General features: G+C 41.3%; 1 protein-coding gene across 1 annotated transcript in view; it reads right to left on the bottom strand.

Moving 5' to 3' along the window:
- Window positions 1-14,025, bottom strand: part of LOC103207280 (regulator of G protein signaling 7 binding protein) — a 238,880-nt gene that overhangs the window by 20,201 nt on the left and 204,654 nt on the right. The window contains exons 6-7 of the mRNA XM_007952850.1: window positions 9,235-9,382; window positions 5,335-5,405 (exon numbers count right to left, since the gene is read on the bottom strand). Coding sequence (XP_007951041.1) covers window positions 5,335-5,405; window positions 9,235-9,382 — 219 coding nt within the window. The remainder of the gene's footprint in view (window positions 1-5,334; window positions 5,406-9,234; window positions 9,383-14,025) is intronic.

Here is a 14,025-nt window from a genome sequence, read left to right as displayed (position 1 = left end):
CGTCTGGTTCCCGTAAGCACAACAGAGCCGAGAGAATCAAGCTGACACGCAGTGCGCTGGTCGCTGTTCCCAACAAAGAATGAATCCGAAAACCTCCAGGGCGAGCAGCGAGCAGCGAGCTGCTCGCTCCAGGAAGTATATAGTGCGGAATGCCGTTCTTTCAGTTTGTCCCTGGGATAGCATTGCAGGTAGGCCACACCCCTGGGGAAACTCCCCCTAGGCCGACCCGCCGCTTAGAACGCAGTCATGTGATCCATCATGGGAACCACCACTCACAACTGGAGTCCAGCCAAGTTGACACATCTTCAACTATCACATATTCTATGTATTAATCTTTTTGTCTTCCCAATAATGTATGTGTGTGTGCTTATTGTTTCCAGGATGCACATATCCTACCCTGAAGGCTTCATCAGAAGCTCTGTCACAGGAGGCATATATCATTTGAAACAGCTTCCCAGGTGATTATCCTCTAACACTTCCTTGTTGACATAAAGAGCCTTATGGAACGAGAGATATTTTCTCACCTAGTTCAGAATGTTGGCAGGTCATAGGTGATTTTACATGTTGGATAATAATGGGTACAATGGAAGTTGGGGTGAGACGTATGTTCCTCCTTCAGTGGACTATAAGAAGTCTTTTAACAGTTGTGAGTGGTGGCTCACCATAATCATAGTAATGTATTATGAAGATGATGTGTGATCAGTGATGTGTGGAACAGATTGGAGGAGAGAGAGGGATTACGTATGTCACACTAAATGCCAGACAAAAGGTTTATGAGATTACAAAGGATATTGAGCTATATGTAAAACTTCCCAGAGCCATTCAGATATCAACCACAAGGACAATAAATCTTTATATGAGGCTCTGGAGTCAGGACTTGGAAGGTCATCGCCAAGATAGATTTTCTTCAGCCAGGTACCCAGGACTCTTCTGCCTAACATGGCCAGGTCAATTCTGGACATGAGTTCCAGATTAGAGTTGATTAGGGATATGAGGCTGGAGAAACAGTTCTTAGGCTCAATTTAATCTTGAGTGAGGACTGACCACAGAAGGGAACCAATTCTAGAAAGAGTCAGTTCTGACTGATCTACTTCCAGACTGATTCTAATGCATGGTATCAACAACTGAACTCTGTGTAAGAGTGAATGTACCAATGCATTCATTAACTCAGATATATAGGAAAAGGTAAAACTGTTTTTGATGCTTAATTTATTTCTACCAATTTGTTTTGTTTGATAACAACATGCATTCAGAAGATACTTGTCCTTCACTTTCCAATCTCCTTTTACCCTTTGTCAGAAACCTTGCAGGCTCTCCACAGGTAGCTCCATTTGTAATCCATTTGACACAGCAAGACTTTTCATAATTAATGAAGCTCCTTACATCACTGCTATTGACCCAGAATGTAGGACAGGAGGTGCACTGAAGCAGTGGAAAGGACAGTGGACTGAGAGCCAGGAGATCTGGATGGTTGTCTGAAGCCTGCAGTGGAACTGCAACTGCAGCAGAACATAGATGGCTCGCTCCTTTTTTGCACCCCTCTTTTTCCCCAGTTGTAAATTGGAAAGATGGGAAATAGCAGGCTCTGTCTAAAATGAAGTATAATCACTAGCCATGAAAATTCCTACCTTTTTCCACTGAAAATCAATTTAAAGTAAATTGTGGTTTTGGCAAAGAATACTGAAGAATGAACAAATCTATTTTGGAGGAAGTGCAGCGGGAATGCTTCTTAGGAGCAAGAATGGCCAGACTTCATGTCTGGTACTTTGGTCATCTTATCAGAAGGAACCAGTCCCTGGAGAAGGATATCATGCTTGGGAGAGAGTCAGAGAAAAAGGAGAAGACCCTCAATGAGATGGACTGACACAGTGGCTGCCACGATGGGCTCAAGCACAGCAAAGACTGTGAGGATGGTGCAGGACTGGGCGGTGCTTTGTTCTGTTGTGCATGGGGTCACTATGAGTTAGAACCGACTGGATGGAACCTAACAACAAAGCATTATCGAGTCCCGCTTTGATTGTGGGGTGAGGGGGGAATATGATTACTTCTTTAAACACTAAAACAAACAAAGAACAATTTCTGAGTTGAGGACTACCATGGAGCCTAGAAAACAGGTGAATTCTAGTATTTTTATTGTAAGCACCCTGAAATTTGCCTGACAGGATTTTATATGATTTTCATACCATTTCTGAGATTTGAAGCAGGGAAAAAGGGGAACAGGGGTGGGGCTTTCCTCCTGTTTCCATCTGCTTTAAACACACATGCAAATAGAATAAGAAGAGAAAGGAAATCGTAAGCCAAAAACAAAACAGATGGCTTTCTATAATGGTTTCCATCTAGTTAGAATTACGTTTTGACAATACGGTCTTGTGGAAAAGAACTGTAATAATTTTTTTTTTCCACATTTCACCCACATCATTTCCTGCATACGTTACCCTAGACCTGGATCATAAACAAATCACTTGAAAAGAATTCCAGGAAGGTCAAGAGGAAGCCTCCTTATGTTTCATCTCAGTATACACAGTCTGTTTTTTCCCTTTCCTTCTTTTCCCTTTCCCTTTCCTTCTCATAACTTTTTTCCTTTCCTTCCCTAAAGGGATGCAGGGTTCAATTCCTGGGTATCATTTATTTGGGTGGCTATATCCTTTTCATTCACAGTATCAATTTTTAATTAGTGTATTATAAAAATTTTTTTCAAATTCTAATTTTGTTTTCTGTTTATAAAAAAATACAATTCAATATAAAGTATTTATATTATACCTTTTATGATTACAAAAGTGATTTAAGAAAAGAAAATGAAATTTCTATTTTTCCATTAACATATAATTTAAAAAATGGCTGAATAATTTTTCACTAAACATAAAATATAAATAATTTTTCACTAAAAGGAATGTTTAGGATGGTTTGATATATAAAATATAGGCTACGTGGCACCCATGAAATGGAGATTGGGGGACCTTGTGCAGTCATCCTTCTGGGAAGCTGAACATGAGGTAGAGTGAGAGGCCCCTGTGCTGTTGACAAGAGGAGACTTGACAATCATGTTAAAGTGCTGAGGGCAGCCTCAGAGATGAGCCCTAAATCCAAAGTCCTAGGTTCCAGTGCTCTGAACTGCAAGTTCAAGATCAGTCTCCCATGGGCACCACACACTGTATGCTCCAGAGTAAGTGATGGCAGGGATTGTTCTAATTGATGATGGGTGAGGATTCCCTGAGCTGGACTGGATGGGCCAGCTGGTAAACAATGAATGCAATAATAACAAAAATAGTAGCATTTGTTGAGTGTTTGATCTCTCTAAAGTGTATGAGGCATATAACAAGTATTGCTTCATTTGATCCTCACAACAACTTTCTGAAGTGAGTGACATTATTATCCATTTTATTAGCAATGAGGAAACTGAAGTTTCCAGAAGTTGAAAACTTGTTTCAGGGCACAAAGCTGGCAATTGGCAGACCCAGCATTAGAAACCAAAGCCATAATCCAAAGACCCTGGTCCTAATCACCAGGCTTATTTTCTAGCAACAATCTTCCATGCTGTTGTTAGAGTGATCTCTCACACACCAATATGTTATTACTTTTTTAAAAACTACAAAAACAAAAAACAAACTCACTGCTGTTGAGTCGAACCCGACTCATAGCGATCTCTCTTTGGGTTTCTTAGGTGGTATTACTATGGAAGTAGATTGCCCAACAACCTTCCTTCTGAGAGTGGCTAACATTACAAGGTCTCCAAAATGCTACAATGCTACACCCATAGCTTAAGCCAATTAGCCCATGTCCAGGCCCTTCAAGGGGTGCTTTGAGCCACCTGGTCCAATGTACCCCCTCTTGTTTTGTGACACCCCCACCATCACCCCATGCAGGTCGGGTCACACTAATCCACAGTCTCTTTGTCTAGTGTTCTCACTTCCATCTCTCCACCTTCTGCCATGCTGCTCCTTGAGCCAAGAAGGTGCCCCAGATCTGCTGGCAAGTCTTCCTGCTCCTAATTTAGAGGCAAGTGGGCCCTGTCCTCCCTCCCACCCAGACTCTACTTAGAGGAAACAACAGTTTCTTATTGTTGTGTGCCATAGAGTCAATTCTGACTCATAGTAACCCAATGTGAGAGTAGAACTGACCCATTAGGTTTCCTAGGCTATAATGTTTATGAGAGTAGATCACCAGAGCTTTTCTCCCATGGAGCACTGGTGGATTCAAACTGCTGACCTTGCAGTTAGTAGTAAAGCACTTAACCACTGCACCACCGGGACTCCTTAAGAGTTTCTTGCTTGCTTCTAAAAAGTCTTTCCCCTGTACCTTTATTTGAATTAGATGCTTCACTGATAGCTGCTCTGTCCATGTATGCTTAATGAAAGTGCTTCTTAGTCATTTGTACCCATCTTCTCTCTGAGTCTTGCAACGGTAGGTGCTGATTTAACAAAGATTTACTATTTGTGACAGGGGTTACTCTTTTATGTCCCAGGCATTGCTCTAGGTAGTGGAGATGCAATAAATATCTAAAGCATACAGAAGCCCTTTCCTCATGGAATTTACATTCTAGTGAATATCCACTTTCCATTTCTGTGTTAGAGTGTATACTCCTATGCTCCAGATGGCTCTTGTGACAAACTGCCTGTGTTCATATTCTAGCCTTTCTGCTTACTATCTTGGATTTAACTTCTAATGTGCTTCAGCTTTCTGTAAATTGGGGAACAAAATTGTATTCATCTGAGGGACTCCATTCTTTATGTCATGTTCTCAAGGTCAGACAAATGTATACAGGCAGTCCTGGGTTGTGAATGTCTGACTTACAGACAGCTTGTAGTTGTTTATGTTATGTAAATTTGCCCTCACATTTAAATGATTGAACTGACCTCTACTCACAAGATTCTTCCTCACAACCACCTTCACTTATTACACATGTAACTTTTGCATCAGGAGCTCTGGTAGCATAGTGCCTAAGGCGGTTCAAACCCACCAGCCATTCCTCGGAAGGAAGATGGGGCAATCTACTTCCGTAGTGATATTGCCTCGGAAACCCAAGGAGGGGTCGCTATGATTTGAGGCCAACTCGACAGCACATAACAACAACAACAACAACTTTTACATCACTGAAAAGGCTTACAGCATTTTCTTGCACTAAAGTAAGGCTAAGTACGAACCATATGCACTTGTTCCTATTTAACTGCAAATTCTTAATGACACAGATCTTGTTGGTAACCCAGGGATGGCCTGTACTCAATGCCTTCTATTGTATGTATAAACAGTTTGCTTTAATTTCTCAAGAAACAAGTCCCAAAGTTACAATGTTGAAAAAAAAAGTCTTCTGCCTCAAAGGGAAATGACAGGACTCACCTTGATTTTTCAGTGGTAAAGGCATAGTTTCCCTGAGTTTGCTTAAAAGGTTTTTCATTTCTCGCATGTCTCTGTAAAAGTGATAAAAAGAAAGGATAATCAGCCATAAAGTTTTGAAATCTTAAGCAATCTGTTCTACAAGACAACTGAAGAACAAGATTTGTGCCTCATTGTACTAGCTCTAGTTTTCAATAGGCACATATTGAGTTTATTTTGTTTTCATAAGAAAAAAAATCTCAGATGGGTTGGCTCTAAAGGAGTGAGAACTCCTCTGTCAACTGCTTTCGCAGGGTACTCTTTTGTAGGAGACTTCATCTCTGCCTCAAACCTGACCTGCCTGAAATTGGAGAAGATACTTGATAATGAGAACAATACTTCACACTTCTAAGGAGAGGCAATGGACACAAAACTAGAATAATGGGCATCTACTACCCTGGGAAAAGTTGAACCTGGATGGTGGTGTTAACATGGCTTTATAGTCAGAAAGCTGTTGTGGCTATGCATGTGCACTTGTGCACTATTGTCCACTTAGTTTTAAAGCCATAACCATGAATGGAACTCAGTGCAACACAGGATTAAGCATTCACAAAATGGCTAACGCTCATTATAACTGATTTGGAATGATGGGAGACAGTAGGCTAACCACTGTAAATGTTAGATAAACAAAAGGGAGAAATTACTCCGTCCTACCTTTGGACAAAGTGAGGCCCTGAGAAATTGCCAGCAGCAGGAATGAAACAAACTCTAAAACCTCCAGAGAAGAGCTCTTCACAAAGGGGAAAACAGAGAAACAGAGGGAAAAGGGGAGGGAGAGAAAGAGAAAAACACTACCTATGACAGCGTTGCCTTCCTCTAGCCACTAGCATGTCCTTTCAAGCTTTCTGGCTCCTTAGTCTATTGCATACAATGCCATGCACATTTCCATCTTTTCCCATCTCAGAGTCTATATGACCATAAAACTACAGAATTGTAGAGCAGGAAGCTATGTCGGGGGCTTCTCGTCTAGGCAGGAGGCTTCCAGGGTAGGACAGGGAAGATTTGGACTTTTCAAATCTTTGGGACAATGGTTCCCAAATACATGTACTAGAGTTACCATTCTTGAAATCCTAGGACAGTGATATATTCATTTAGGACAGGAAAAATATAATATGGTACAAAACCAGATATATCTTTTAGTTAACTCTAGAATAGAGAAGCAATGATAGACAAGAAGGATTTAAGACCCTTTTTTTGGGGGGGGGAAGACAATGCTAATGTTGAGGAAATTCTATCCATTAACTTGCCTCTCTCTGGCACTTAAGGAAAGAGAACCAAAATTTAATTTTAGGTACAAAACCCCTCAATCTAGTTCACATACTACTATTGTTTTGTTGAGCATGGTTTGAGGACTACTGTCTTGGGAAGGACAGACACTCCCTGGGGTATCCTTCTGAAGTACTGACTAATATTCTTGTTGTTGTTATGTGCCGTCGAGTCGGACCCGCCTGACTCATAGCGACCCCTCCTTGGGTTTCCAAGGCGGTACCATTGTGGAAGTAGATTGCCCAACCTTCCTTCTGAGGAGTGGCTGGTGGGTTTGAACCATCAGCCCTCTGGTTAGCAGTCAAGTGCCTTAGGCACTATGCTACCAATAAATCTAGACTTGGGGTTAGCTAATTGGAAAAGGAGGGGGAAAGCAGCTTTTTGGATTCCCTCTATAGAAATATAACTGTAGAAGGACTCAGAGTGCCCTTACCCTAGATTAGTTACTCTCTTTCATCTCAGTTTCCCTCTGTGTGAAGGTGTATCTGTGAGCACTACATGCTGATTAGTCCTAAAAGGTATTTCTGGAGAGGGAAGGTGGGCATGGGGGGAGGGGAAGAAAGGAGTGCAAGGTCCTACATCCAGAAGTACAAGGGGCACATTCTGTTTCTAGGTAAAATTCTTAAGAGTAGATGGGATAGATGGGAGGTACACAGGCACAAGGTGGCAAAAGGCCAGGCAGGACTGCAATACATGGGATTGATACAAGGTCTCCCCATAAAGCACCAATTCTCTTGGCTGATGCACAGGATAATCACTTTATGCCTTGGCTCTACTCTAACAGATTCTGATTTAGTTGGCTTATGGCAGCACCTAGGCCAAGTATCATTGCTTTTTAAGGCCATCCTGGTGATTCTAGGCAGAGTCTGATCTCTTGTGGTTGAGAGCCAGGGAGTTTTGAGGAAACTGCCCTCCAGGACTAGGTCTGCTGTGTCCACTTTTCTCAGTCTTTCCCATCTCCTTTGATTTCAGTCTGGACTTTCATGCTGAACTTAAATACTGTCAACACCATGGATTCTATTAGTTTATTCTTATTACTACCCATCATTTCCTTTCTTGCAAGCTTTAGGCTTGGATATAGCTGCTGTGCAGGTTTCTGTAAAGGAAAATGGCTTTGCTCATTGATTATGCCCTGACCATGTCATTGTGGCAGACATTTTTCCTAGGAATAGAGCAAACAATTTTCTATTATATAAATTAACACAAATTGCTCCCTCATCATTTATCTACAGTTCTATCAAACTGCACAAAACAGCCTTATTGTTTGAATGGTTGGGCTTCCAAGCCCATACAAAATCCAAGTTTTATTAATAGCACATAATTACCACATGCTCCAATTTTCTATAAACACAGAAATTTGGTAATTAGCTTTAGAATTATATTACAATCGGGAAGTAGAACCACAATGGCTATAAGTGCCATTGTGTGCTACATTTCTAAAAATAAGAAAATAAAATGTTCATTATCTTGTCAATGACTCAACCCCACACACAGAGAACACTTCATGGAATTGCCCAGTATTCATTCAGCTGCTTTGTTTAGCTCTGGGGACATCAGCAGAAAAGGACATGATAGCAGTCTGAAGGCCGATAAACAAGAGCTTTGTCCTTCTGCTTCACGGAATGACATTTTTAGCATCTAAATGAGATGCAGAACTTATTATAATATATTACTGTTGCTCCCTTTTCTCAAATGAAATAGAATCACACTGTAGAGTCTCTTCTCCCCAGGAAAAACACTCTCTCACTGTTGTTGTTGTTATTTGCTGTCAAGTAGGACCCAACTCATAGCGACCCCTCCTTGGGTTTCTGAGGTAGTATCACTATGGAAGTAGATTCCCAACCTTCCTTCTGAGGAGTGACTGGTGGGTTTGAACCTCCAGCCTTCTGGTTAGCATTCAAAATGCCTTAGGCACTATGCTAAGGGTCCAAAGTCCTGCAAAGATGCCTCCAGTATATTCTCAGATTTCTGGTATACAGAATAGTCTGCTTAGTTGCCAGTCAAGGGCCAAACATCTTGTTTTATTCACAAACAGCTTTTTACAGAGCTCTCTACTCCAACTCTTCTAGGTGTACCTGATGGTCCCTTAGTGGTCAAAGAGAGTTAATGCATTTGTTTTACTAACTTTTGCTCACCGCTCTGGTAGCATAGTGCCTAAGGCTAACTTAACTTAGCCAACTAACTTAACTTGACTGACTTAACCCTTAAACAAATGGAAATTTTGGGAACCAGTTCAGTGGATAAAGTCTGTAGATTCAACTTTCTCCCTTCCCCAAAAAGCACAGTTTTCATATTCCATAGAGATGCCATGTATTGGAGTGAGATAAGCAGAAACCTGGCAGCCTATGCCTACTGTAGGTTCTGCTTCTCCTGCGGGATTTTGGATTAGTTACCTCATCTCATCTGAGATTTCTTATTTGTAGATGCAGCAATCTCCAAAGCCCCTTCTAGCACTATGTTTCTCTGGTAGACCAAAGAGAGCTCTGTTTCTGAGCCTGTAATAGAAATTCTCACCTCTCTTTGGGTCCTAAGAATATTAACTAGAAGTGGACTGGCAATCTATTCAAGCTAGTCTATTTAAGGTAACTTCATACTTACCTTTCAGTGTTCTCAATGTCTGTGGAAACCAGCCAGGAATGTTGCTGGACATCTGTGGGGGATGATGAAGACTCCTCTAGAACAGGTGTTTCAATACATTCTTCAGTTTTGCAATCCAAACTTTTGGATCCCCCGCCAGGCTCTTTTCCTAAGATAGGAGAGGGTATTGGCAAAGAGAAAGGAATAATTTGTGAAGGCAAGATTTATACTCAAGATGTCACTGTGAAGGCTTCTTATGCTTTGAGTCAAATGTTCCATTAACCCTAATAACTTTCTCAATAGTGATTACATATATATATATGTGTGTGTGTGTGTGTGTGTATACACACACACACACACATATATATATACGTATGTTTGTGTTGTTGTTAGGTGCTGTCAAGTCGGCTCTGACTCATAGTGACCCTAAGTATGACAGAACAAAATACTGCCCAGTCATGAGCCATTCTCACAATCCTTGCTATAGAAACACTGCCCAGTTGTGCACAATCCTCACTATCCTTGCCGTACTTGAGCCTATCATTTCAGCAACTGTGTCAATCCATCTCATTGAGGGTCTTCCCCTTTTTTTGCTGACCTCCACTTTACCAAGCATGATAGCCTTCTAGGGAATGGTTCCTTCTGACAACATGACCAAAGTAGGTGAGACTATGTTTGGCCATCGTCCCTTCCAAGGAGCATTCTGGCTGCATTTCTTCCAGGACAGATTTGTTCTTCTGGCAGCCCATGGTACTTTGAGTAGTCTTCACCAACACCACAACTCAAAAGTATCAATTCTTCTTTGGTCTTTCTTATTCATTGTCCAGCTTTCACATGCATATGAGGTGATTGAAAATACCATGGCTTGGGTTAGGCACACCTTAGTCTTCAAAATAACATTTTTGCTCATCAACACCTTATAAAGGTCTTTTGCAACAGATTTGCCCAGTGCAATATGACATCCGATTTCTTTAATTCTAGATATTCTATTCATTTATTTGTGATTGGGCTTTGGGTGTAAATTTACAAAGCAAATTTGTTTTACAATCAACTGTTCATGCACATTTGATTTCACAGCCCCAATTACCATCCCCAACTACAAAATACTCTTCTCCCTTCCCCTCTCCTCTCTTCCCTGTGACTACCCTCTCTCTGTGTTCTTGTTATCTATGTACTCCTGTCTGTCTAGCTTTCTGGTATGTGAATGCTACCCCTCTGGTGTCTCATGGCTGATTAATCTAAGGGATGCATCTCCCTAGAGTAGGTGGGTACATCAACCTAGGTCAGGTGTTCTGAATGTAGGTCTTTCTACTGTTGGGCTGAGAGCCAGTTCATGGAAGTGAGTCTGTTTCTATGCCCAAAGGGTAAGATGGGGCCATAGTCTCAGGGGTTCCACCAGTCTCTCTCTGACCAGTAATTCTGGTAGTTTTTGTGTTCTTGAATTTTGTTCCACATTTTCCCTCCTACTCTATCCAGGATCTCCAGTTTCGATCCTTTTCCAAGTGGTTGGCATTGGTAGATGGGCACCATCTAGTTCTTCTGGTCTTGGGGTCATGAAGGCTGAGATCCTTGTGGTCCATCTTATCCTTGTTTGCTGACGCCTTTGACTTTCTTCACTCTTCATTGTTCCAGATGGGAGGAGATGAATAGTTGCATCATACATGGCCACTCAAAAGCTTTTAAGACCCCAGTCGCTACTCACCAAAGTAGGTTGTAGAACAAGATTTTTACGTACTGTTGTGCCAAATGAACATGATGTCTCCCAAGACTGGTTGTGAGCCCACAGGCCCAGTGATTCTCTCTCTCAAGGTGTTTGGTTGTCTCTGAGAAGTTCCTCCAACTCTGCTTTCTGTTGGTTCTGTAATGTAAGTAGCTAATTTTGTAACACAAATGCATATGTAAGATTATCTTCAGCTAAATCTATCCTTGGTCTAGGGTATATTCCTGTTTGCCTATCCCAACCTGATCTTCTCACCTGTCTATGCATTTATCTGTAGCCTGGTGCTTGGTGCTAGTGGTAATGCAGTATTGTGCATACAGTAGTATTTGCCCCTGTTGTCTGTATCTTATGTGCACATTTCAGTGCCTTCCTTTCCCCAATGTCATCATGCTGGTCACAGACTCTTTCCATACTGTCCTTTCCCTCACCCAAATCAACATGTAACTCCCAACTGGTCTGAAATTTTCCCTCTCCTTCCTTCCCATCCCTGGTAATTAACAAAGTAAATATATTCCCTGAGTAAACCTTTCCTTGACCTTTTATAAAAATGAGCTCATACAATATTTGTCCTTCTGTGATTGCCTTATTTCACTCAGCATATTGTCTTCCTAATTTAAGCCTCAAATTGCAATATTGAAAGATTCTATGGGCAAAATATTGAATGATGCAGGAAACATCAAAAGAAGATGGAAGGAATACACAGAGTCACTGTACCAAAAAGAACTGGTCAATCTTCATCCATTTCAGGAGGTGGCATATGATCTAGAACCAATGGTATTTAAGGAGGAAGTTGAAGCTGCAATGAAGGAATTGGCAAAGAACACGGCTCCAGGAATTGATGGAATACCCATTGAAATATTTCAACAAATGGATGCCCCACTGGAAGCACTCACTCGGTTATGCCAAGAGATTTGGAAGACAGTTACCTGGCCAACTGACTGGAAGAGATCCATATTTGTACCCATTCCAAAGAAAGGTGATCCCACAGAATGTGGGAATTATCAAACAGTACCATTAATATTGTACGCAAGTAAGATCTTACTGAAGATAATTCAAAAATGGTTGCAGCAGTATATTGACAGAGAACTTCCAGATGTGCATGGTGGATTCAGAAGAAGACGTTGAACAAGGGCTATCATAGCTGCTGTCAGATGGATCTTGGCTCAAGGCAAAGAATACCAGAAAGATGTTTACTTGTGTTTTATTGACTATGCAATTGCACTTGATTGTGTGGATCATAACAAATTATGGATAACATTGAGAAGAATGGGAATTCCTGAACACCTGATTGTACTCATGAGGAACCTGTACAATGACCAGGAGACTGTCGTTCGAACAGAACAAGGGAACACTACATGGTTTAAAATCAGGAAGGGAGTACATCCTGGGTGTATCCTTTCCCCATACTTATTCAATCTATATGCTGAGCAAATAATCTGAGAAGCTGGACTATATGAAGAAAAACGTGGCATCAAGATTGGAAGAAGAATCATTAACAACATGTGATATGCTGATTACACAACTTTGTTTGTTGAAAGTGAGGATGACTTGAGGTACTTACTGGTGAAGATTGAATACAGCCTCCAGTATGGATTACATCTCAATACCAAGAAAACAAAAATCCTCACAACTGGACCAATAAACAGCATCACGATAAATGGAGAGAAGATTGAGGTTGTCAAAGAATTCACATTGCTTGCTCCTACAATCGACCCCAATGGAAACAGCAGTCAGGACATTAGACGATGTGTAGCACTGGACAGGTTGGCCATGAAGGAACTCTTTCAGGTGCTGAGGAGTGAGGATGTCTCCTTGAGGACTAGGGTGTGCCTGACACAAACCATGATATTTTCAATCGCCTCATATGCATGTGAGAGCTGGACAGTGAATAAGGAAGACTGAAGAAAGGTTGATGGTTTTGAGTTGTGGTGCTGGAGAAGAATGCTGAAAGTACCATGGACTGCTAAAAGAACTACCAGATCTGTCCTGGAGGAAGTGCAGCCAAAATGCTCCTTGGAAGTGAGAATGGCCAGACTTCGTCTCACCTACTTTGGCCATGTTGTCAGAAGGGACAATTCCCTGGAGAAGGATGTCATGCTTGGTAAGGTGGAGGGTCAAAGAAAGAGGGGAAGGCCTTCAATAAGATGGATTGACATGGTGGCTGTGACAATGGGCTCAAATATAGCAAGGATCATGGAGCTGGTGTGGGATTGGGCAGTGTTTTGTTCTGCTGTACATGGGGTTGCTATTAGTTGGAAATGACTTGACGACACCTAACAACAACAACAACATTGTCTTCCAAATTTATCCACGTTGTGAGATAATTCATGTACTATTTGTTATTCTTTAATGTTGCATAATATTCCATTGTGTGAATGTACTATAGTTTGGTTATCTATTCATCTGTTGATGGGCATTTAGGTTATTTTGATCTCTTTGCTATAGTGAATTGGGCTGTGAGGAACGTGAGTGTGCATATGTCTGTTCGGGTCCTGTCTCTCACCTCTAGGATATATTCCTAGTAATAAAATTGCTGGCCCAAATGGTTTTTCTGGAAATACCATATCATTAAGGAAAAGCCATATCATTTTCCACAATGGTTGTACCATGTTGTAGTCCCACCAGGAGTGTATGAGGGTTCCAATCTCACCACAACCTCATTAAACCAAAAACCAAACCAAACTCACAGCCATCGAGTTGATTCTGACTCATAGTGACCCCTCCTTGGGTTTCCAAGGCAGTTATCACTACAGAAGTAGATTGTCTAGTCTTCCTTCTGAGGAGTGGCTGATGGGTTTAAACCACCAGCCTTCTGGTTAGCAGTCAAATGCTTTAGGTACTACACCACCAGAGCTAGCATTTGTTGTTTTCTGTCTTGTTGAACCTTGCTATTATTGCTGGGGTGAGATGATATCTCATTGTGGTTTTGATTTGCATCTCTCTAATGGTTAATACTTGTGAGCATTTCCTCATGTGTTTGTTGGCCACCAGTATATATTCTTTTTCTTTTTTTTTTTTTTTATTGTGATTTGGGTGAAGATTTACAGAGCAAATTCACTTTCCATACAGCAGTTCGCATATACTTTGTCTCA

Source organism: Orycteropus afer, unplaced genomic scaffold, assembly GCF_000298275.1.
Source record: "Orycteropus afer afer isolate SDZICR_OR568_19922 unplaced genomic scaffold, OryAfe1.0 scaffold00362, whole genome shotgun sequence".
Lineage (NCBI taxonomy): Eukaryota > Metazoa > Chordata > Mammalia > Tubulidentata > Orycteropodidae > Orycteropus > Orycteropus afer.
This window is presented reverse-complemented; position numbering and strand designations above follow the sequence as displayed.